Source organism: Hypanus sabinus, chromosome 19, assembly GCF_030144855.1.
Source record: "Hypanus sabinus isolate sHypSab1 chromosome 19, sHypSab1.hap1, whole genome shotgun sequence".
Classification (NCBI taxonomy): Eukaryota; Metazoa; Chordata; class Chondrichthyes; order Myliobatiformes; family Dasyatidae; genus Hypanus; species Hypanus sabinus.
In genome coordinates, this window is record NC_082724.1 from 61154499 (window position 1) to 61178571 (window position 24073).

The 24073-nt window shown below is 42.7% G+C and overlaps 1 protein-coding gene across 2 annotated transcripts in view; it reads left to right on the plus strand.

Moving 5' to 3' along the window:
• LOC132377967 (E3 ubiquitin-protein ligase RNF123) overlaps window positions 1–24073 on the plus strand; it is a 428887-nt gene that overhangs the window by 66660 nt on the left and 338154 nt on the right. For both annotated transcript variants that reach the window (XM_059944516.1, XM_059944515.1), the window contains one exon: window positions 23479–23604. In XM_059944516.1, coding sequence (XP_059800499.1) covers window positions 23479–23604 — 126 coding nt within the window. The remainder of the gene's footprint in view (window positions 1–23478; window positions 23605–24073) is intronic.

Consider the following 24073-nt stretch of genomic DNA (forward strand, 5'->3'; position numbering starts at 1 on the left):
AATATTCATTGCTTAATTGGGTACTGAATCTGAAGCCGGTATTCAAGAACAACAAGGAACCCTGTTCCAAAATGTTGATATTCAATGGTTTTTGCAGATGATGTTCAGGAATGGGTATTTTGGGTATGGTCCCTTATTCTTGCACTCGTCAGTTATTCTGATGAAGGCGATGAAGTTGATGAAAATGGCATTAAAATAAATTGTCTAAGATTGTTGCTTCCTAAGGATCCAGTGGTTTCTGTTGAATTTTATTGCACCAAAGTACTGTCACTTTTAATATTTGTGAGAACCATGCAATTGCAGACAACTATTTGACATAAATATTCTCCAGTACTTAGATATGCTACTCTGGATGGAAATGCCAATCCTTTTTGTTTGTGTATTAATGTCATGTTTGATGCCAATGCATGTTGAACTCCTTTAAGTTAAGGTGATAATTTTCTGAAGAGCCACCAAACTTCTCACCCTTTAATTTTTTTCATATCAAGATTGCCAACAAGGTCGTCAACTTTGGAACTGCCTCTCACATAAGACCAGTGTCCACATGGTTTCATCTTTTCCTGCTTTGACTCACTTCAAATCCATAGAAATTAGATACAACACGTCAAGTACAAGGAATTGTTGTTGAACTAACTCAATGCATTCACATTATTCACAATTCCTGTTGTCTGCATTTAAAGCAATGCACTGAAATTCTGAAATCAAAAGCAGAAGCTGAATGTACGCAGTAGGTCAGTATAAGACCATAGGATATAGGGGCAGAATTAGGCTATTTGGTCCATTGAGTCTGCTCGGCCATTTCATCATGGCTGATCCTTTTTCCTCTCAGCCCCAATTTCCTGCCTTCTCCCCATATCCCTTCATGCCTTGACCAATCAGTAATCTATCATCTTCTGCCTAAATATTCTGAAAGACTTGACCTTCACAGCTGCCCATGGCAACGAATTCCACAGATTCACCACTCTCTGGCTAAAGAAATTCCTTTCCAACATTCTAAAAGGACATCTTTGTATTCTTCCTTTGCTCCTGTCACTTTCTTACTCCGACTCCTCATCTTTTAGCTAGTCCTGATGAATGGTTTCAACCCGGAAAGTCAACTCTACTCTTTTTCATAGATGCTACCTGGCCTGCTGAATTCCTCCAGCATTTTCTGTGTGTCCCCTGTGTTCTGAGGCTGTGTCCTCTGGTCCTAGATTCTCTCACCATAGGAAGTAACCTCTCCACATCCATTTTATCAAGCCCTTTCACTATTTGTTAAGTTTCAATGAGGTCACCTCTCATTCTATTGAATTCTAGCGAATACAGGCCCAGAGCCATCAATTGCTGTATATATGCAAACTGTTCAATCCTGGAATCATTTTTGTGAACCCTTTAGAACTCTCTCCAGTGTCAGCACATCCTTTCTAAGATTAGAGGCCCAAAACTGCTCACAATACTCTAAAGAGAGGCCTCACTTGTCATTTATAAAGCCTCAACCCTCATCTTTGCATTTATATTTTTAGTCTTCTTGAAATGAATACAAACATCGCACTTGCCTTCCTCACCACAGACTCAGCCCGCAAATTAACCATTAGGGAGTCTTGCATGAGAACTCCCAAGTCCATTTGCACCTCAACTTTTTGAATTTTTTCTTCTTTTGGAAAATAGTCTTGCCTTTTATTTCTTCTACCAAACTGCATGACCATACACTTCCCGACACTGTATTCCATCTGCCACTTTTTTGCCAATTCTCCTTATCTGTTTAAGCCCTTCTGTAGTCTCTCTACTTCCTCATAACTACCTGTCCTTCCACTGAAAACCTTGCCACAAAGCTATCAATCCATCATCCAAGGCAGTGACATGTAATGTAAAAAGAAGTGGTCCCAACATCACTGGTTACTGGCAGCCAACCAAAAAAGGCTCCTGCCAATCAACCACTGCTTTATCCTTGCTGGGATCTTTCCTGTAATACCATGGGCTCTTAACTTGTTAAGCAGCCTCATGTGTGGCACCTTGTCAAAAGTCTTCTGAAAATCCAAGTGCTCTACATCAACTGATTCTCCTTTGTCCTACATAGAACATAGAACAATTCAGCACAGTAAAGTCCCTTTGGCCCACAATGTTGTGCTGACCCTTAAACCCTGCCTCCCATATATCACCCACTTTAAATTCCTCCATATACCTGTCTAGTAGTCTCTTAAATTTCACTGGTGTATCTGCCTCCACCAGTGACTCAGGCAGTACATTCCACGCATCAAACACTCTCTGAGTAAAAAACATTCCTCTAATATCCCCCTTGAACTTTCCACCCCTGACCTTAAAGCCATGTCCTCTTGTATTCAGCAGTGGTGCCCTGGGGAAGAGGCGCTGGCTGTCCACTCTATCTATTCCTCTTAATATCTTGTATACCTCTATCATGTCTCCCCTCATCCTCCTCACCAGAGAGTAAAGTCCTAGCTCCCTTAATCTCTGATTATAATGCACACTCTCTAAACCAGGCAGCATCCTGGTAAATCTCCTCTGTACCCTTTCCAGTGCTTCCATATCCTTCCTATAGTGAGGCGACCAGAACTGGGCACAGTACTCCAAGTGTGGCCTGAACAAACTTTTATAGAGCTGCATCATTACCCCGCGACTCTTAAACTCTATCCCTCGACTTATGAAAGCTAACACTCCATAAGCTTTCTTAACCACCCTATCTACCTGTGAGGCAACTTTCAGTGATCTGTGGACATATACCCCCAGATCCCTCTGCTCCTCCCCGCTCCCAAGTATCCTGCCATTTACTTTGTATTCTGCCTTGTAGATTGTCCTTCCAAAGTGTACCATCTCACACTTCTCCGGGTTGAACTCCATCTGCCACTTCTCAGCCCACTTCTGCATCCTATCAATGTCTCTCTGCAAACTTAGACAATCCTCTACACCATCCACAACACCACCAACCTTTGTGTCGTCTGCAAACTTGCCATTCCACCCTTCCACCCCCACATCCAGGGCATTACTAAAAATCACGAAAATTAGAGGTCCCAGAACCGATCCTTGTGGACACCACTAGTCACAACCCTCCAATCTGAATGTACTCCCTCTGCCACGATCCTCTGCTTTCTGCAGGCAAGCCAATTCTGAATCCACCTGGACAAACCTCCCTGGATCCCATGCCTTCTGACTTTCTTAATAAGCCTACCGTGTGGAACCTTATCAAATGCCTTACTAAAATCCATGTAGGTCACATACACTGCACAACCCTCATCTATATGCCTGGTCAGCTCCTCAAAGCACTCTATCAGGCTTGTTAGACATGATCTGCCCTTCACAAAGCCATGCTGACTGTCCCTGATCAGACCATGATTCTCTAAATGTCCATGGATTCTATCTCTAAGAATGTTTTCCAACAGCTTTCCCACCACAGACATAAGGCTCACTGGTCTATAGTTACCCAGACTATCCCTGCTACCTTTTTTGAACAAGGGGACAACATTCATCTCCCTCCATTCCTCCAGTACCATTCCCGTGGACAACAAGGACATAAAAATCCTAGCCAGAGGCTCAGCAGTCTCTTCCCTCACCTCGTGGAGCAGCCTGGGAAATATTCCGTCAGCCCCGGGGACTTATCTGTCTTAATGTATTTTAACAACTCTAACACCTCTTCGGCCTTAATATCAACATGCTCCAGAACATCAACCTCACTCATATTGTCCTCACCATCATCAAGTTCCCTCTCAGTGGTGAATACCGAAGAGAAGCATTCATTGAGGACCTTGCTCACTTCCACAGCCTCCAGGCACATCTTACCATCTTTATCTTTAATCAGTCCTATCTTAACTCCTGCCAACCTTTTGTTCTCCACATAATTGAAGAATGTCTTGGGGTTTTCCTTTATCCTGCTCGCCAAGGCCTTCTCATGCCCCCTTCTTGCTCTCCTCAGCCCCTTCTTAAGCTCCTTTCTTGCTACCCTATATTCCTCAATAGACCCATCTGATCCTTGCTTCCTAAACCTCACGTATGCTGCCTTCTTCCATCTGACTAGATTCTCCATCTCACCTGTCACCCATGGTTCCTTCACCCTACCATTCTTTATCTTCCTCACCGGGACAAATTTATCCCTAACATCCTGCAAGAGATCCCTAAACATCGACCATATGTCCATAGTACATCTCCTTGCAAAAACATCATCCCAATTCACACCCGCAAGTTCTAGTCTTATAGCCTCATAATTTGCCCTTCTCCAGTTAAAAATTTTCCTGTCCTCTCTGATTCCATCCTTTTCCATGATGGTCACTGTCCCCCAGATGCTCACCCACTGAGAGATCTGTGACCTGACCCGGTTCGTTATCTAATACTAGATCTAGTATGGCATTCCTCCTAGTCAGCCTGTCAACATATTGTGACAGGAATCCGTCCTGGACGCACTTAACAAACTCTGCCCCGTCTAAACCATTGGGACTAATCAGGTGCCAGTCAATATTAGGGACGTTAAAGTCACCCATGATAACAACTCTGTTATTTTTGCACCTTTCCAAAATCTGCCTCCCAATGTGCTCCTCAGTATCTCTGCTGCTACCAGGGGGCCTATAGAATACTCCCAATAGAGTAACTGCTCCCTTCCTGTTCCTGACTTCCACCCATACTGACTCAAAAGAGAATCCTGCTACATTACCCAACCTTTCTGTAGCTGTAATAGTATCCCTGACCAGTAATGCCACCCTCCTCCCCCTCCCCCCCGTCTCTATCCCTTTTAAAGCACTGAAATCCAGGAATATTGAGAATCCATTCCTGCTCAGGTGCCAGCCATGTCTCTGTAGTGGCCACTACATCATAATTCTATGTATGTATCCAAGCTCTCAGTTCATCATCTTTGTTCCTAATGCTTCTTGCATTGAAGTACACACACTTTAGCCCTTCTACCTTACTACCTTTACACCCTTTATTCTGTTTCTCTTTCCTCAAAGCCTCCTTATATGTTAGATTGGGCTTTACTCCATGCACTATACTTGCAGCTCTTACATGACCTTTATCCTCCTCCACTTCACCATCTGCTCTAACACTCTGGTTCCCCTCCCCCTGCAGAACTAGTTTAACCCCCCCCCCCCCCCCCCCCCGGAGCAGCACTAACAAACCTTCCTGCAAGGACGTTTGTTGCCCTCCAGTTCAGGTGCAACCTGTCCCGTCGGAAAAGGTCCCGCCTTCCCGGGAACAAAAGACTAGTGTCTTTTCTGTTTGTTGTTTCTTCGAAGAATTCCAAAAGATTTGTCAGGCAAGATTTTCTCTTGAGAAACCATCCTGACTATGGCCTATTTTATCATATGCCTCCAAATACACTGAAACCAGATCTTTGATAATTGACTCCAGCATCTTCTCAACCACTGAGGTCAGACTTGCTGGCCTATAGTTTCCTTTCTCTTGCCCCTCTCCCTGCTTGAAGAGTGGAGTCACGTACACAATTTTCTAGTCTTTTGCAACCATTCCAGAATCCAGTCTTTCTTGAAAGATTATTAATACCTCCACAATCTCTTCAGCCACCTCTTTCAAAATTCTGAGGTGTACACCTTCTCGTCCTGGTATTTATGTACAAACGTTTGTACCTGCAGACCTTTCAGTTTTCCAAGAACCTTCTTTCTAGTAATGGTAACTTTACATTCAGTCTGACCCTTGATACCTGGAGATTCCACCATACTGCTAGTGTCTTAAGACACTAGTGTGAATAAGAGACAAACTACTTATTCAGTTTGTCCAATATTTCCTTATCCCCTATTACTACCTCTCCAGCATCGTTTTCCAGTGGTCTGATTTCCACTCTCGCCTCTCTTTTATATTTTATGTATCTGAAGAAACTTTGGGTATCTTCTTTAATATTATTGGCCAGCTTACTTTTGTATTCCATCTTTTCTTAATTAGTTTTTTTGTTGCCTTCCATTGGTGTTTAAAATCTTCCCAGTACTCTAACTTTCTAGTAATTTTCGCTCTATTTTATGCCCTCTGTTTGGCTTTTATGTTGGCTTTGACTTCTCTTCTTTGCCATGGTTGTGTCATCTTGCCTTTTGAATACTCCTTCCTTTTTGGGATGCAATACTTCTTCCGAATTGTTTCCAGGAATTTCAGCCATAGCTCCTCCGCCATCATCCCTGCTGGTGTTCTTTTCCAATTGTTCGTGCCTCTGTAATTCCCTTTACTCCATTGCAATATGGATAAATCTGACTTAAGCTTCTCCTTCTCAATTTTCAGGGTGAATTTGATCATATTATGATCACTTTCCCCAAGGGTTCTTTTACCTTGAGCTTTCTAATCGATTCTGCTTCATTGCACAACACCCAATCCAGAGCAGCTGGTCCACCAGTGGGCTCAACCTCAATGTTCTAAAAAGCCATCTTGTAGGCATTCTAGAAACAACCCCTTTTGGGATCCAGCAACAACCTTTTTTTTTCCCCCAATCTACCTGCATATTGAAAACCCTCATGACTATTGTAACATTGCAACTTTTGTAACTATTTGATATGTATTTTCTAACTCCCATTGTAATTTGTAAGCCACATCCTTGTTATTGTTTGAAGTTTGTATACCACTCCCATCAGGCTCTTTTTGTCCTTGCAGTTCCTTTGATCTACTCACGATTCAATATCCTCTAACCCATCTCTTACTAATGATTTGATGTAACTTTTTACCAACAGGGCCATGCCACCCCCGCTACATACCTGTTGTCCTTTCGATACAGTATGTGTCCTTGGACGTTAAGCCTCCGGTTATGGTTTTCCTTCAGTCGTGATTCAGTGATGCCTACAACGTCATGCATGCCAATCCTCAACTGTGTCACGAGTTCATTTACCTCGTTCTGTATACTGTGTGCATTCAAATGTAGCACATTCAGTCCTGTATTCACTCTTTTTGATTTTTGTCTGTCCTGTTGACTGCAATGTTGCCTTACCAGACACTCCTTGCCAGGAGTCTCCCTGTAGACTGCTTTTGTTTGTAAACCAACTACCTCCTTCCTCAGCACTATCACTCCAGTTCCAGTAAATTAAAAAGCAGAACCAAAAGGTGGTAATTTCTGGATTACTACCTGAGCCACATGCAAATTGGCTTACGGTCAAGAAAATTAGGGAGTTAAATGCGTAGCTCAAGGATTGATGTGGGAGAAGTGGGTTTGAGTTCATGAGAAATTGGCACCAGGAAGGAGCTGTACCAGTGGGACGGGCTCCACCTGAACTGTGATGGGATCTGGATCCTAGTGAATCACAAAATTAAGGCTGTGGATAGGGCTTTAAACTAAATAGTAGGAGGTGGGTTCAACAGATTGGAGAAGTATGGTTAAAATAAAAAAGTGTGGATAGAGGTAAAATAAAAGCAAAAGATAAAAAAGAGAAAATTAAGAGCGGAGTGAAGTAAAGTCAAGTGCAAAAGAGTAAAAGATTACAAGATTTTAAAAGCACAATGAGTGTAAGATCACATTATCTGAATGCCTGTGGTATTTGAAACAAGGTCAGTGAAATTGTGGCACAAATCAGTACAAAAAGGGGTATGATTTTAAAGAGACGTCGTTGCAGGATCGAGAGGTTTGGGTACTAAATATCCAAGTATATCAGGTAGTACAGAAGGATAGGCAGGAAGGTAAGGGAGGTGGGGTTGTGCTCTGAAATAAAGGTGACATCAGGGTGATAGTGAGAGACAGTATAAGATCTAAGGAGCAGAATGTTGAATCCATCTGGGTAGCGATCAGGAATAGTAAAGGGAAAAAAAATCACTGTTGGGAGTTCAAGCAACACACACAAAAACCTGGTGGAATGGGGCAGGCCAGGCAGCATCTATAAGAAGAAGTACAGTTGAGGTTTCGGGCTGAGACTCTTCGTCAGGACTAACTGAAAGAAGAGATAGTAAGAGATTTGAAAGTGGGAGGGAGAGATCCGAAATGATAGGCGAAGACAGGAGGGGGAGGGATGAAGCTAAGAGCTGGAAAGTTGATTGGCAAAAGGGAATCACAGCTGGAGAAGGGAGAGAGTCATGGGACGGGAGGCCTTGGGAGAAAGAAAAGCGGAGGAGAGCACCAGAGGGAGATGGAGAGCAGGCAAGGAATGATTGTGAGGTGGACAGAGAGAGAAAAGAACAAAAAGGGGAAATAAATAAATAAATAAATGAGGGATGGGGTAAGAAGGGGAGGGGGTCATTAACAGGAGTTAGAGAAATCAATGTTCATGCCATCAGGTTGGAGGCTACCCAGACGGAATATAAGGTGGTGTTCCTCCAACCTGAGTGTGGCTTCATCTTGACAGTAGAGGAGGCAATGGATAGACATATCAGAATGGGAATGAGACATGGAATTAAAATATGTGGCCACTGGGAGATCCTGCTTTCTCTGGCGGACAGAGCATAGGTGTTCAGCGAAACGCTCCCAGTGTGTGTCGGGTCTCACCAATATATAAAAGGCCACACCGGGAGCACCAGCTGACTCACAGGTGAAGTGTTGCCTCATCTGGAAGGACTGTCTGGGGCCCTGAATGGTGGTGAGGGAGGAAGTGTAAGGGCAGGTATAGCACTTGTTCCACTTACAAGGATAAGTGCCAGGAAGGAGATCGGTGGGAAGGGATGGGGGGGTTGAATGGACGAGGGAGTCGCGTAGGGAGCGATCCCTGTGGAATGCAGAAAGAAGGGTGGAGGGAAAGATGTGCTTGGTGGTGGGATCCTGTTGGAGGTGGCGGAAGTTACGGAGAATTGTATGTTGGACCTGGAGGCTGGTGGGGTGGTAGGTGAGGACAAGGGGAACCCTATCCCAAGTGGGGTGACGGGAGGATGGGGTGAGAGCAGATGTGTGTGAAATGGGAGAGATGCATTTGACAGCGGAGTTGATGGTGGAGGAAGGGAAGCTCCTTTCTTTAAGAAAGGAAGACATCTCCTTCGTCCTGGAATGAAAAGCCTCAACCTGAGAGCAGATGCGATAGAGACAGAGGAACTGCGAGAAGGGGATGGCATTTTTACAAGAGAAAGGGTGGGAAGAGGAATAGTCCAGATAGCTGTGAGAGTCCGTAGGCTTATAGTAGGTATCAGTAAATAAGCTGTCTCCAGAGATAGAGACAGAAAGATCAAGAAAGGGGAGGGAGGTGTCGGAGATGGACCAGATAAATTTGAGGGCAGGGTGAAAGTTGGAGGCAACGTTAATGAAGTCAACGAGCTCAGCATGCGTGCAGGAAGCAGCGCCAAAGCAGTTGTCGATGTAGCGAAGGAAAAGTGGGGGACAGATACCCGTATAGGCTTGGAACGTGGACTGTTCCACGAAGCCAACAAAAAGGCTGACATAGCTGGGACCCATATGGGTACCCATGGCTATACCTTTGGTTTGGAGGAAGTGGGAGGAGCCAAAAGAGAAATTATTAAGAGTAAGGACTAATTCCACTAGACGGAGGAGAGACTAGGTGGTAGAGCGGAACTGGAATCCAAAAAGAAGTGGAGAGCTTCCTGGTGGGGGATGGAGGTATATAGGGACTGGCCACCAAATAATAACATTACAGTGGCGCAGGCAATAAACAAAAATATTTGAGGCATGTAAAAATGGAAAAGCAGTTATCATGGGGGACTTTAACTTGCTCATAAATTGGGTGAATCAAGTTGGTCAGGCCAGTCTTAAGGAGGACTTCATAGAATGCATCCGTGATGGCTTTCTTGAACATGTTACTGAACCTACAAGGAAATGTGCTGTCTTAGATTTGGTCCTGTGTAATGAGACTGGTAAAATTAGTGATCTTGTAGTTAGGGATCCTCTTGGAAAGATTGATTACAGTATGATTTAGTTTAAACCACTCCCAACAGCTCTAGCATTGCAGAGAGAGATCAAACAAATCAGTTTTCCAGAACTATACTTGCTGGGGTGAGGTCATATGACTTCACCCCATCAAGTCATATGACTTGCATTTAGATTGTGCCTCTTCTGTTTGATTTACGTGGTGTTAGTAGCAAGGCTCTAGGTCATGCTTAACTGACCAGGCTCTTTTGATAGCAAGTAAAAAAGACTGAGCTAGTATTACAGATGAATGACTGGTAGAAATGACCAGGTATGATACTGACAGAAAGAAAGAAAAAGACTTTGCAGTTAAAATCTATTCTGATATAGTCCCTTTGTATCTCTGTAATCTCTTCCATCTTAAATCCTTTGAGATATCTGCTATCTTAATATCTTACTGGCATTATGGTATCATTTTCAACTGACATGATAATGTCAGTTTCTCTAATCTGTGTAATTTCATCCTGAAACCTTTATGCTTGTCAACCTCTCAATTGTCCTTAAATCTACTTCTGAACAAACCTTTGGTCATCTGCCTTCTACATAGCTCAGTCTGCAGCTAATATGTTAATATTCTCACGAAGTACCCGATGGCAAAGATGTTAATGGAGGCATTGTTGCTGTTTGTTTTCTCACAGATTATGAAAAGTAGAAAGTGCTCATTCTGCTGACCTTCCCACCATTTTCCTCTGCCCCACCCCCACGACCTGCTCACCATCACCCTCCAGTTTCTCACTTACTTCCTTATAACTCCACTGTCCTATCAGATTCCTTCTTTGCACTGTCTACCTCTTCCACCTCTCAAATCCCAGTTATTCACATCATGCAGTCCTCCCCTAGTTAACTACCCACCTATCTCTTAATTGGTGTCACCTATCACCTGCCAACTTGTACTCCTCCCCCCACCCCATTTTTAAAATTCTGGCTTCTGCCCCCTTTCTTTCCGGTTCTGATAAGGGGTCTCAGCCTGAAACGTAGACTGTTTCTTCGTCTTCATAGATGCTGCCTGACCTGCCAAGTTTCTCCAGCATTTGTGTGTTGCTCAAAATTTACACCTGCAGAATCTCTTGTGTTTAAAATGTTTTTCAGTTATTTTCTGATTACTTTGGGTGTGGATGATCAATTTCACAGGAAATTTAAAAGGAAAAATACATTGAAAGCATTTCAGTGCTTTCATAGCTTCTGAATTTTGGATTGTGTATTATGACAGTTCTATACCTAGACATTGCAATAATGATTGGATCGTACCCCTACCAATCAAATTTTGCTGCCACTTTGCCACAAATAACTGAGATTTTATTTCATTATACAGTTTTAAAAAAACATTCCTCACTCAATGCAGTTTCAAAGGTACATTTAGTATCAGAGAAATGTATACAAAATATACATGCTGAAATGTTTTTTCTTTGCAACCATCCACAAAACAAGAGGAGTGCCCCCAAAATGAGTGATAGTTAAATGTTAGATCCCCAAAGACCCTCCCCCCAGCTGCCCTCCCTCCTGCATGTATGTGGCAGCTGAGAAGCATCGGCACCCACCACCCGAGCACTCAAGTGTGAGCAAAGCAACATCAAAGACACAGACTTGCAGTACTCCAAAGACTACTCATTCACCTGGTATTCGACACACTACAAGCTCTGTCTCTCTCCCTGATAAGGGTAAAAGAACTCACTTAACAAATAACTCACTGGTTTACGATGTTAAAAGTCTGTTGTGTTGCTTTTTCCGAGCTCTGTGCCCAAAGATCTTGGGTCTCTGGGCACACAGCCTTAGATCTTCCATTTCCCACAACACATCGATCTCCTGCAACCTCTGATTCTCCCCATCTCCAGAGCCCAAAATCTTGGACCTCCAAAGGCAAGAAAAGCTCTTAGGCTGCACTCTTGGCATACTAAATAGCAGCAGTTGTGAAACCCCGACAACGGGTCCCATTCCTGCAAAGAACCGTAGTCAGCGTATATGCAGGTCAAGGTCTTCAAAAGAACTCTGAAAGGGGGGAAAAAGGGAAAAATAGAGATACTAAAGGTGGATGTAGAGCAGTTTCTGAAGATTCAAACAAAGGAGTTGCCGTTCGGCGCCATTGATTCTCCTAAGCTCTTCTAACTCTTCTAAGCTTCTGGTGATATTAGCCAAGTAAATTATATTCTTTCTCATTTGGAGAGGCTGTTTGTTCTCAACGTGTTTAGACAGAATTTGTTTTATGAGTAGATTGGCTTTACGCAATCAGCTATTTACTGTGTGTCCAGACATACACTTTGTTTTATTTACAGTTTATTGACTGACAGTAAATTGTAGACCCTCTGTAATTTTTAAAACTTTTTTCAGAGATTTCCAAGTAAGTGCAATTAGTAAAAACAACCAGTGATTATAAAGTCACCTGAGGTAATGTCTGGTATTGTAGGCCTGTTTCTTGTATAATGTCTTTAAAACCATTTCAAGAGGTTATGGAAAATATAGTACCAGTAAATACAATTTTCTCTTAAAATCTATTATCAGTTGATTTTGAATAGATTATGATGGAATCATGAGGTAAGGTATATTCTTTGGAGAAGGCATGCAATATAGCAAAAATTAATGGGAAGTTAGACGATTGGGAAGTATTTAAAAACAGCAAAGGGCAACTGAAAATGCAACAAGGAGAAAAAAGATAAAATATGAAGGTAAGCTAGCCAACAATATAAAAAAGGATATCAACATTTTTTTCAGGTACATAAAGTGTAGAAGAGAGCTGAGAGTATGGTCAGTGTTAAGGATGGCAAATGCAGTGTGAGCATTCATTTTGGGAGGATTTGAATATAACTGCAAGGATATAATGCTGAGACTTTATAAGGTATTGGTCTGACTGCATTTTGAGCAATTTTGTGTCCGTATCTACGAAAGAATATGCTGGCAATGGAGGGATCCAGAGGAGGTTCACGAGAATGATCTCAGGAATGAAAGGGTTTATGCCTGAGGAGCGTTTGATTTCTCTGGGCCTGTGCTCTCTGGAATTTGGAGGAATGATTGGGGGGGGGGGGGATCTCCTTGAAACATATTGAATATGGAAAATGCTAATTAGTTTGGACATGGAGTGGATGTTTCCTTTTGTGGGTAAATCTAGGTGTAGAGGGCACAGCAGAATAGAAGAACATCTCTTTAGAATGGAGATGAGGAGGAATTTCTTTAGCCAGAGTGTGCTGAATCTGTTGAATTAATTGCCGCAGATGGAAGTGAGAGAGAGGCCAAGTTAGTGGTATATATTTAAAGCGGAGGTTGATAGGTTCTTGATTTGTTGGGGTGTTAATGGTTATGGGGAGAGGGCAGGAGAATGTTTTGAAAGCAATAATAAATCATCTCTGATTGAAGGAGTGGACTCGTTGGGCCAAATGGCCTGATTCTGCTCCTGTGTCTTCTGATCTCTCGTATTTTTAGTTCAGACCTTAATGTATGTGCGACAGAGCTGAAAATCTTGATTATTTTCCTTTATGTGTAAAACCATTCAGGGAAGTACGCAGACCTTCCTGGCAATCTAGTTATATAGCAAAATTGCATAATGAAAATATAACATAAGGAATACCATTGGGATTTTAGGACTAATCAAAATAAATCAGGACTAAATCAGAACATTGAGTTTAGGAGTTGGGATGCAATGTTAAAATTGTACAAGTCATTGGTAAGACCAAATTTGGAGTATTGTGTACAGTTCTGGTTACCGAATTATAGGAAAGATGTCAACAAAATGCAGAGAGTACAGAGGAGATTTACTAGAATGTTACCTGGGTTTCAGCACCTAAGTTACAGAGAAAGGTTGAACAAGTTAGGTCTTTATTCTTTGGAGCGTAGAAGGTATGAGGGGGATAGATTGAGTTGATGTGGATAGGCTTTTTCCATTGAGAGTAGGGGAGATTCAAACAAGAGGACATGAGTTGAGAGTTAGGGGGCAAAAGTTTAAGGGTAACATGAGGGGGAATTTCTTTACTCAGAGAGTGGTAGCTTTGTGGAACGAGCTTCCGGTAGAAGTGGTAGAGGCAGGTTCGAAATTGTCATTTAAAAAAAAATTGGATAGGTATATGGACAGGAAAGGAATGGAGGGTTATGGGCTGAGTGCAGGTCGGTGGGACTAGGTGAGAGTAAGTGTTCGGCAAGGACTAGAAGGGCCGAGATGGCCTGTTTCCGTGCTGTAATTGTTATATGGGATGCTGACATTGTTGTTCAGTTCCATTGCGTGTGGAAGAATATGCCTGCTAGAAGAATTGCTGTTCACCGTGGCTGGCAGTACATGACGAGTGAAGAGGCAGCATAGTGATTGTGATATGAGAGGTAGGTCCTTGTATATTTGGGAGGGGCCATCTGGGAAGAAGTAGTATATGAATGTCTGTCCACAGTCTGCTTTGAGGAGATTCATTCAGATACTGGTTCAGAGAGCAGCTGTTGTCAATGTGCAGCAGCATTACCGCTAACTTGCAGTGGCAACTAACGTGTATTTTGAGTCAGTATGAGACTGTGAAGCTACTGGATTGTTATTGGTTCACTGATATTCTTCGGGGAAGGAATCATCTACATGTCACTCTAAATATATACTGTGGCTGACGCTTATTTAGCTGTTTTCAGGAGGTACCAGAGATCAACATTAAATTCCAGACAAAGATGGCCTTATCTATAAAATCTCACAGAGACATACCGTATAGCACAGAAACGGACTCTTGACAAGCCATTGTTGGATTAGAGTGTAGGATTATTACTTTTCTTGTAGTTTACCTTTCTTATGTTTGTTTGTATTTTTATGTAATTACTTATATATGTAACTTCAGTGAATTTCACCATTGAGATTCATTTTCTTGCAGGCTTTTACAGGAAAATAAAGAAATACAATAGAATTTATGAAAAACTATGCACGAAGACTGACAACCAAGCAAAAGAAACGAGGAGAAACAAACACAATGGTTTCTGCAATTTAATCAGAAAACATTTTTCTTTTAGCCCTACTTTTCCTTTGTTGATTGAATGAGATTACCTGAATGAACACTTATTTATGTTCAGTTCATGGTCAATAATAGCATCCATTTTTGCCTGTGTTCTTAAATTGCTTCCAAATTTTGATTTCAATTACAAATCTTGTAGCTTGTTTAGTTCCAAAGGTAAATCCACAATGACGCTTTCTAGTTATTTACCAACCATCTGTGAAGTAATGTTTGGTGTTTCAAAGTGCAGTGAAGTTGTGGATTAAGATTAAAACAATTTCAGTGGCAGCTGGATGATTTTTGGCTTTTCAATCAGTGGTGAATGTATGTGAAAGCCATTTCCTCAATGTCATACCTAGGTTGTGGTCCATTTAAAGCAAGTTATTTGATTATCTTTATGATTTAAATGGCATAGTGCAGGAGTACTTTCATTAAATATACTGCATGTTAATAAGGAAAACAGAGAAACCATAAGATAAATGATGCGCAGAATCCTTACTGGAGATGTACTCTATACTCATTAAAAGTGCAGCATCATTCAAATAAACTGTAGTATGAAATATAAGATGCAGGCAGTCATAAAGTTTAACTCTTGGCAAACCAGGAAAAAGTATATTGGTGTATATATCATTCCAAGGAATATTAGGAGCAGCTTAGGCAAATTACACCACACAAGTCTCAGGCAATAACAATATCCAATAAGAGAGAATCTAGCTATCATTCCCAGACATTTAACGGTATTAACACTGAATTCCCTCACGGGGTAGGAAACTGGACTGGAGTAGCCATATACACAAATGGCTGCAAGAACAGTTTAGAGATTATGAATCCTGTGGTGAGTAACTCACCTCCTACTTCCCAAAGCCTCTCCCTTCCTCTTTTCCCAACCATGATTCCCCTCTCCTGCTGTCAGTCCACAATAGAGACACGTTTATCATCACTCACACATCATAAAATTTGTTTTATTTTGCGGCAGCAGAACAGTACAATACATAAAATTACTACAGTATTGTGTGAAAGTCTTAGGCACCTTCGCTACATATATGTGCCTTAGACTTTTGCACAGTACTGTATGTGCTAGTCCCAGGGCAGATCCTCTGATATAATAATTTCAAGAATTTAAAGCCATCGACCCTCTCCACTTCTGATCCCCTAATGAAGGTGGCTCATGGATCTCTAGCAGCTTCATCCTGTAATTGGTAATCAACCCTTTGGTTTTGAGTGAGAGGTTGTTGTGGCACCGTTCAACCAGATTTTCAACCTTCCTCCTATTTGCCATTTGTCACCAGCCTTGATTCAGGCAATAACATTTGTGTTGTCAGCAAGCTTAAATATGGCATTGATGCTTTACTTAGATTCACAGTCTTAAGTATTAAGTGAGTACAGCAGGGGACTAAGCACACAGCCTGTGCTAATGGTGATTGTGAAGGAGATGTTGTCAATCTGTACTAACTGGGGTCTGCCAGTAAGGAAATTGAGGATCCAGTTGCACAGGGAGGTATCGAGCCTAGAACTTGGAGCTCAGTGATGTGTTTTGATTGGATTATAGTGATAAATGCTGAGCTGTAAACAATGAGGAGCATCCTGGTGAATGCATCTTCGTTGTCCAGGTGTTTCAGAACTGAATGAAGAGCAAATCAAATTCAAGATCCAAGATTGTTTATGTCAGTCTTCAGTACACAAGTGTAAAGGAGAAGGAAAGGATTGTTGCTCTGGATCCAATGCAGCATAAAAAAAAGCACAGTAAGCATTAAAAACATATTAAGTATAAATGTAAAAACTATCCTGTAAAACACTATGTACAATTAACTGATCAGTTTGGCTGTATATTCATAAAGTTAGCTTATATTCATAGAATGATTGTATGTACATAGGTTTGTTAGCTGTAAAAGTATCTAATCATAAAGTGACTCTGACAGGAAATGATAATGTGACAAAGTTACTCTTGGCAAGAGGAACACTTCTAGGTAGCAGCAGGACATATGTAAACAAGGATATGAAATCACATCTGCTGTTAACTTATTGTGAAGGTAGGCACATTAAAGTGGATCCAGGTCACTCCTCAGGTAGGAGTTGATATAAGATGAAATAAGTGTTACTAGACAATAGTCATTAAGGCAGGTTACCACGTTCTTCTTGGGCATCAGTATGCTTGATGTCTGCTTGAAGCAGCTGGGTACCTCTTAATGCTGAAGTTAGACATTGAAGATGTCTGAAAACTCAACAAGTTGTTTCGCACAGGACTTCACTACTTGGCCAGGTACACGGTCTGGGTTAGATGCTTTCACCTCAGAGACCGCAATCACAGGGTTGTTGGGGCTGTGGGGGTTCGTGAGGGTTCTTCAATGTTCTGTTGGTCAATATGAGCGTAAAAGTCTTTGAGAGAAACCTTGTTGCCATTTATATTGCTTGGTTTTGCTTTGTAGGAGGTGATGGCATTCAAGCCCTGCCAGAGTTGTTGAGCGTATCTGTATGATTCAAGTTTAGTCTGGAATAGCATGTGAGATCCAGAAATCATGCTTGGACCTTTTGTACTATCCTGGATCGCAGTGTAAACTTAAATTTGCCAACCTCTCTCCCCCTCTCTCTCTCCCCCCCCCCCTCCCTAATTTATAGGACTAGTGAAACAAAAAGCACTTACAGAAACTGGTATTCTTCACCAGGCCTTAATTACTTAGATAAGAGAGTCCACTAAATCAGAGCTTTAATTAAAAAAGGAATGTTCTGTCCAGTCTTTATCAGTTATTTCCTTTCGTTAGAAACAAGGAGGGAGCTTAGATCAGTGGTGCAAACTGTGAGACATGGTGAGAGTGACCTTGTGAACTCAGCCCTCATGTCCCAAAGGGACAGCTGTGAGTCATTAATCTAAACAAGCTGAAGGCAGATTTCTCAGGGAAGGACAAACTCTGCACACTATCCAGAACAGAGGACACATAAGCTGCCACTTAATTTTACCTGTTATTTACAAGAGTCCAAGAATCATTTCTTACGTCCCCCAATTCCCTTAGAACTTCATCAGCAGTCCTAAACATCACTAATCTAGCACTCAGCAGATGGTAAATCCTTTGGTTCATCCAGGGCATCTGGTTGGGGAGGATTCTGAATAATTTTGTGGAGACACTCATGTTCATGCATATCTGTATAAATTCCGTGACAACTCATATTATTGTTATCTACGTGCGTGGAATATGACAACTGCATCTTTCCATTCCTCAGATCTTTTCCAGCCTTGAGTAAATTCTGTCAGCCTTAGGGCTGAGACGCACAGCAGTAGAAAACAATGGCAAATAAGATTAAGGAAAACTCCAAAAGGCAATCTCAACATTTATAAAGAACAGGAGAATGATTGAGTAAGGGTAGGACCAATTTGGATTAATGACAATGTGTCTGGAGTCAGAGGAGTAGGGAGGTCCTTAATGAATACTTTGCTTCAGTATTCATCAGTGAGAGGGACCTTGACAAATGAGAGGACAGCTAAAAACAGGCTAATATGCTGGCACATGTCAACATTAAGGAAGAAGATGTGCTGACCTTTTGCACAACATTAGGATAGATATGTCCCCAGGGCCAGACAGGATATATTCCAGGTTACTATGGGAACCAAGGAGAGATTGCTGTGCCTTTGGCATGGTCATTGTGTCCGCATTAGATGCAGGAGTAGCACCAGAAGATTGGAGGATGGCAAATGTATACCTTTGTTCAAGAAATGTAACAGGGATAATCCTGAAAATTATAGACCAGTCAGTCTTACATCAGTGGTGGGTTAACTACTGGAGAGGATAATGAGCACTTGAAGAAACATTGTCTGATTAGGGATAATCAGCATGGATTTGTTAGGGGCAGGTCATGCCTCACAAATCCAATTGAATTATTTGAGGAAGTGACAAAACTAATTGAAAATAGTGTATGGAGGTGGTGTTTATGGATTTTAGTAAGATGTTTGATGAGATCCCCTCAGGCTCATTCATAATCTCAGCAGAGGGATCCAAGGAAACATGACTGCGTGGATTCGGATTTGGCTTGCCCACAGAAGGCAGAGAGTCATACTAGATGGTGCATATTTTTTCCCAGGAGGTTTGTGATCTGTTCTGGTACCCTGCTCTTTGGAACTTTTATAAAGGATTTGTATTAGGAAGTGGAAGGATGCATTAGTAAGTTTGCAGATGACATGAAAGTTGATGGTATTGTGGATAGTATAGAAGGTTATTGTAGGTGTAACCCTCAGTTTTGGCTAATGGCTTAATCTAGGGGAAGACGGCCTCCAGCCAGGCCAAACTTGAGAAATCTTGTTTGGGTGGATGCTGCATGATGTGTTCCACTGTTACTAATAAGTACCATGAAATAACAAACAGTACATGAATGCAATTAAACAATTGAGCTTTATAATTCTTAGTTTGACTATAGGGTTAGTAATAAAACAAAATGAAAAAGGGCCTATTCTCATGAAACACTGTAATGCGCAACATTGGAGCTCACTGTTTTCCTGTCTGCTTGTTCTCCATCGATTTCCCCCCAGGAGTCAACTCCTGACCCCATTCCAAGTCCACTCTGTCCTGCAGTCTACGACTTCCCTGTTCTGGCATTTTCTCTCTCCATCTTCCTCCAAACAAAAGACCGTGAAACCTTCTTTTGGGCACACAAGAAAGAAAACCATCTCCCCTCATTGGCCAGAGCACATTCCAAAGTCCCCGGTATCTCTTGTCATAACCCAAACACTTCGCTACAGAGAAACCATTACATTAGCAGTGAAACCTTTCCCAGGTCATTACGTAGGTTTCAGTTGATAGGATGCAGAGATGAACTGAGAAGTGGGAGATGTTCAATCCAGAAAAGAGTGAAGTGATATTGCTTGGAAGGCAGAGTGCAGGGTTCTGAGGAGTTAGAGGAACAGGGATCTTGTCATTACACTCTCCCCCCCACCCCCCACCAAACTTAGTCATATCCTCGTGACTTTGAGATAATTTGCCAATCCTTCCCTCAAAACACAAAGTCCAACCCAGGTGTAAAAGGCAGTGACATAGCACCCCAAAATGGTAGGGGACACACTCTGTTCCCCCAGTGCTACATAGGCCAGCCTATCCAGTGGTCTGATTCTGTGAGACCTCCATACCCCTTCATCTACCGCTTCATGTTCCGACACTACTGGGGATACTTCTGGTCTACTGGGCGAGGCTTCTCCTGGTCCATCACTCTTGCCCAACTGCAACTTGGACCCCTCTGTCCCTTGGCTAACCCTGCTTCATCCCTTGCGGGGTCCCGCTGCAACCCAGGCTGTCCACAGATAGCCCCCCTGATTTCACGTGACTCAGCGGGAAAAGGGCTCTTCTTCAATCTCTTCTTCAATCAATGGGCAGTTAGCAAAAGGCAGCTCCTCCAGGTCCTCATCCTCCGAATAAGCATACCTGTCAGGGGTGGGGGTCGGTCTAATCTCTCCTGCTGCTGGTCCTGCAGTCGCCCTGCATCGGGCTCTGAGTCAACCTGCACCTCTTGACCCTGAGGCAGAAGGTGGTTCCGATGGAGAATCTTGACAAGCCCATTCCCATCCTCTGATCAGCCAACTTATGCTTCCCAGGTAGCCCCAAATGACTTATGAGGATTCAGTCTCCCGGCAGGAGTTGGCAGAACCTCACTTTTTGATCATACTCCTCTTATTTCCTTGATTCTGCTTGGCAGATGTGACCTCAGTTAATTCATAAACCCTTTTCAACTCTGGTCTCAAATCAGACATGTACTTCAGATAAGTCTTCGGAGTTAAGTCACCCTTGTCAGTCCCAAAACAAAGGTCACTGGGCAACCTCGCTTCATGCCCAAACATCAGATAGTATGGTAAGTACCCAATAGCTTCATTTTGGGTACAGTTGTAACTGTTGAACAGATGTCCAATATGTTGACTCCACCTGCTCCTGACGTATGTTCTGAAATCCTGCCATGAGCTCCATTGTGCTTCCTAGTCGTGCCAATGGCATTTTCCAGTGCTTTCATGTAATCAACAGCTTTAGCTACGGGGTTGCATAATCTGACGGCTCTCACAATGTCAGCAGCCCGTCCACTCAAACTTTCAACCAGTCTCTGTCACTTTATGTCATCAGAGCATTGCCACTCATCTAACAACTGAGAGGTCTGCTCTGCCCAAGTCTCATGCTCCTCTTCCCCTTTAGGGGTGGCATTGTTCCAGAGAATAGGCGGAGCTTGTCATAGCTGGGACTTTGGACTGGGGCATTTTTGCATTTACTCGCCAAAGAGGTAAGGGCATATACTACCTCAGAATTTTCACTCTCCCCTGGAGATGGGGACTAATTAGACATTCCAGATCCAGAATTCATTCCAGAATTAGACACTCCTTCCCCTCATTTCTTGGAAACAATAGAACCCTGTCTTTGGGAAACCCGACTTGTGATTGGCCTGCCCTGCTGCCGCTACATCAGTGCTACATTAAAACGAGAGCTGTGCCTGTGCCTGCCATTTTATCAAACCTCCGCCTCGCAATTGCCACTTTAACAGTACTTAACACTTCATCTGGAGTACGAGTATCTACCCTACTGGTTCAATGCTCAGGATAATCACACAGCATCCAACAGAATCAATCCCGGACATGCACCCACAATTGTAACCCTCAGGTTCAGCTAGCGGCTTAATCGAGGGGAAGACAACCTCTGGCTTGGCCCAACTTGAGAAATTTTGTTTGGGTGGATGCTGCGTGATGTGTTTCCCTGTTAGAAATCAGTACCACAAGATAACAAACAGTACACAATATGCAATTAACAATTGAGCTTTACAATTGTTAATTTGACTATAGGGTTAGTAAGGAAAACAAAAAAGAAAAAGGGCCCATTCTCATGAAACACTGTAATGCACAATGTTGGAGCTCACTGTTTTCCCATCTCTTTGTTCTCCCATCGATTTTCTGTCCCCCACCCCACCCAGGCATCATTGACTTCTGACCCCATTCCAAGTCCACTCTGTCCTGCAGTCTACGACTTACCTGTTCTGGCATCTTCTCTCTCCATCTTCTGCTGAACAAAAGACCGTGAAACCTTTTGGGCACACAAGAAAGAAAAACACCTCTCCTCATTGGCCAGTGCACATTCCAAAGTCCCCAGTATCTCTAGTCATAACCCAAACACTTCGCTACAGAGAAACTATTACATTATCAGTGAAACCTTTCCCAGGTCGTTACGTAGGTTTCAATTTTTAGGATGCAGAGATGAACTGAGAAGTGGGAGATGTTCAATCCAGAAAAGTGTGAAGTGATATTGCTTGGAAGGCAGAGTGTAGAGTTCTGAAGAGTTAGAGGAACAGAGGGATCTTGGGGTCTACATGCATAGATCCCTCAATGTTGTTAAGAAGGCATATGGTGTACTAGCCTTCATTAGTCAGTGAATTGAGTTCAAGACTCATGAGGTAATGTTCTTCTTCTTGCCCTCATAACCCCTGGTGGAGTTGTTGGGCTGCCATCATGACAAGCTTTCTGGTGTGCTCATCATGCGACGTGTCTTGAGCATCTGAAACCTGGTGGAGCCCATCCCTCTCCAGGTTTGACCACGGCCGATTTCCTCCAACTAGGTGGCTCACCTTGGTCGTGAACATGTGGCTGTTATAGTTCATCTGAGAACCTTTCCGCCCCGGCCAGTGACTTCATCATGGAAGTTATTCGCCCAGTGGTGTCGTGTTAGCAACACCCCCTCACGTGGTTTAGCCCGCCAGCTGAAGTGATTCACCAGGCTATGGTGCTTGGAGCCAACACGTGAGAAATTTAGGGGATGGGTGAGGACCAGTGCTGCCTGTCCACCCTGTCTGGTAGGGTGCATGCCAGACATCAAGGTTGCTACCTCTATCCAGAGCCCCTATACCCCTATCCAGGTAATGTTGCAACACTATAAAAGCCTGGTGAGATCACAATTGGAGTATTCAGTTCAATCCTGGTGTTCTAATTTATAGAAAGGATGTGGAAGCTTTAGAAAGGGTGCAGAGGAGATTTATCAGGATGCTGAGTGGATTAGAGAGCATATTTATTGAGGAAAGGTTGAGTAAGTTAAGACTTTTCTCTTTGGAGCGAAGGGGAATGAGAGGAGAGTTGATAGAGGTGCATAAGATAATGAGGCATAAATAGATTGGATAGCCAGTGCCTTTTTCGCAGGGCGGAAATGGCTAACGCCAGACGGCATAATTTTTGAATGATTGGAGGAAAATATGAGGGGGAGGATGTCCAGAGGTAGGATTTTTACACAGAGAATGGTGGGTGTGAGGAACATTCTGCCTGGGGTGATAGTAAAGACAGATACATTAGGAATAGTTAAAAGACTCTTGGATAAGCACATGGATGGAAGGAAATGGAGGACTAAGTGAAAGGGAAGGATTGGACTAATCTTGGAGTAGGTGTAAAGGTCGGCACAATATCGTGGGACGAAGGGCTTGTACTGTGCTGTAGTATTCTACATTCAAACCTTCTCACTCTGGTTGCTCTTCCTCTACCACCCATTCTGCTCTGTTTCTCCCAGGTGCTCCTTCCCGTGATATATTCTCACCTTCCGCAATGTTACTCTGTTACTGATGTATCTAACTTCAATTTTAAACCAGCCTATGTGTTTGCCCAGGTCACCATTGTGGTGGGTATTGGAATACAGGTTATCATTTTAACCTCTTGAGCATTGCTGTGGAAATTTTGTTTGCTTAATTTTTCTGAAATGGACTGCAACTTTGTGTAATTCATAACTGTAGACCACAACATTAAGTTATGCTAATCAGATGGAATCAGTGGTGTCCCACTGAGAATAATCAGTGTTTTTCCTTTTCCAGAAATGGAATATCCTTGGGAATTGCGTTCGAAGACATAAGATCAGGCCCTGGTGTAGCCTACTTCCCAGCAATCAGCTTATCCTTCAAAGAGTCAGTGGCTTTCAACTTTGGCAGCCGGCCTATTCGATATCCTTTTTAGGTTGTCCAGCATAGATGTAGAACCCATATTATTGGTAACTGTGTGGAATGTGACAACTCGATTTTTTTCTTGTTGCTACCATTGAGAAGGAGGTATAGGAGCTTTAGGTCCCACACCACCTGGTTCAGGTAGAGTTATTATTCTTCAACTATCATTCTCCTCAACCACTGCAGATAACTACACTTACCTCAATACTAAGCTGATTCCACAACCTCTGGACTCACTTTCAAGGGCTCTTTGGGGGGGTCCTTGATGATGGGGAGGGCTTTTCCTGTTTTGTACTGGTTTGTACCACTTCTTGTGGGCTTTTCTGTTCTCGGGCTTGATGTTTCCATGCTAGGACATAATGCATCCACTGTACATCTATAGAAGTTTGGCAACATTTTAAATGACATGCATAATCTGTGCAAACTTCTGAGACAGTACAGGCATTGTCTCGTCTTCTGTGTAATCGCA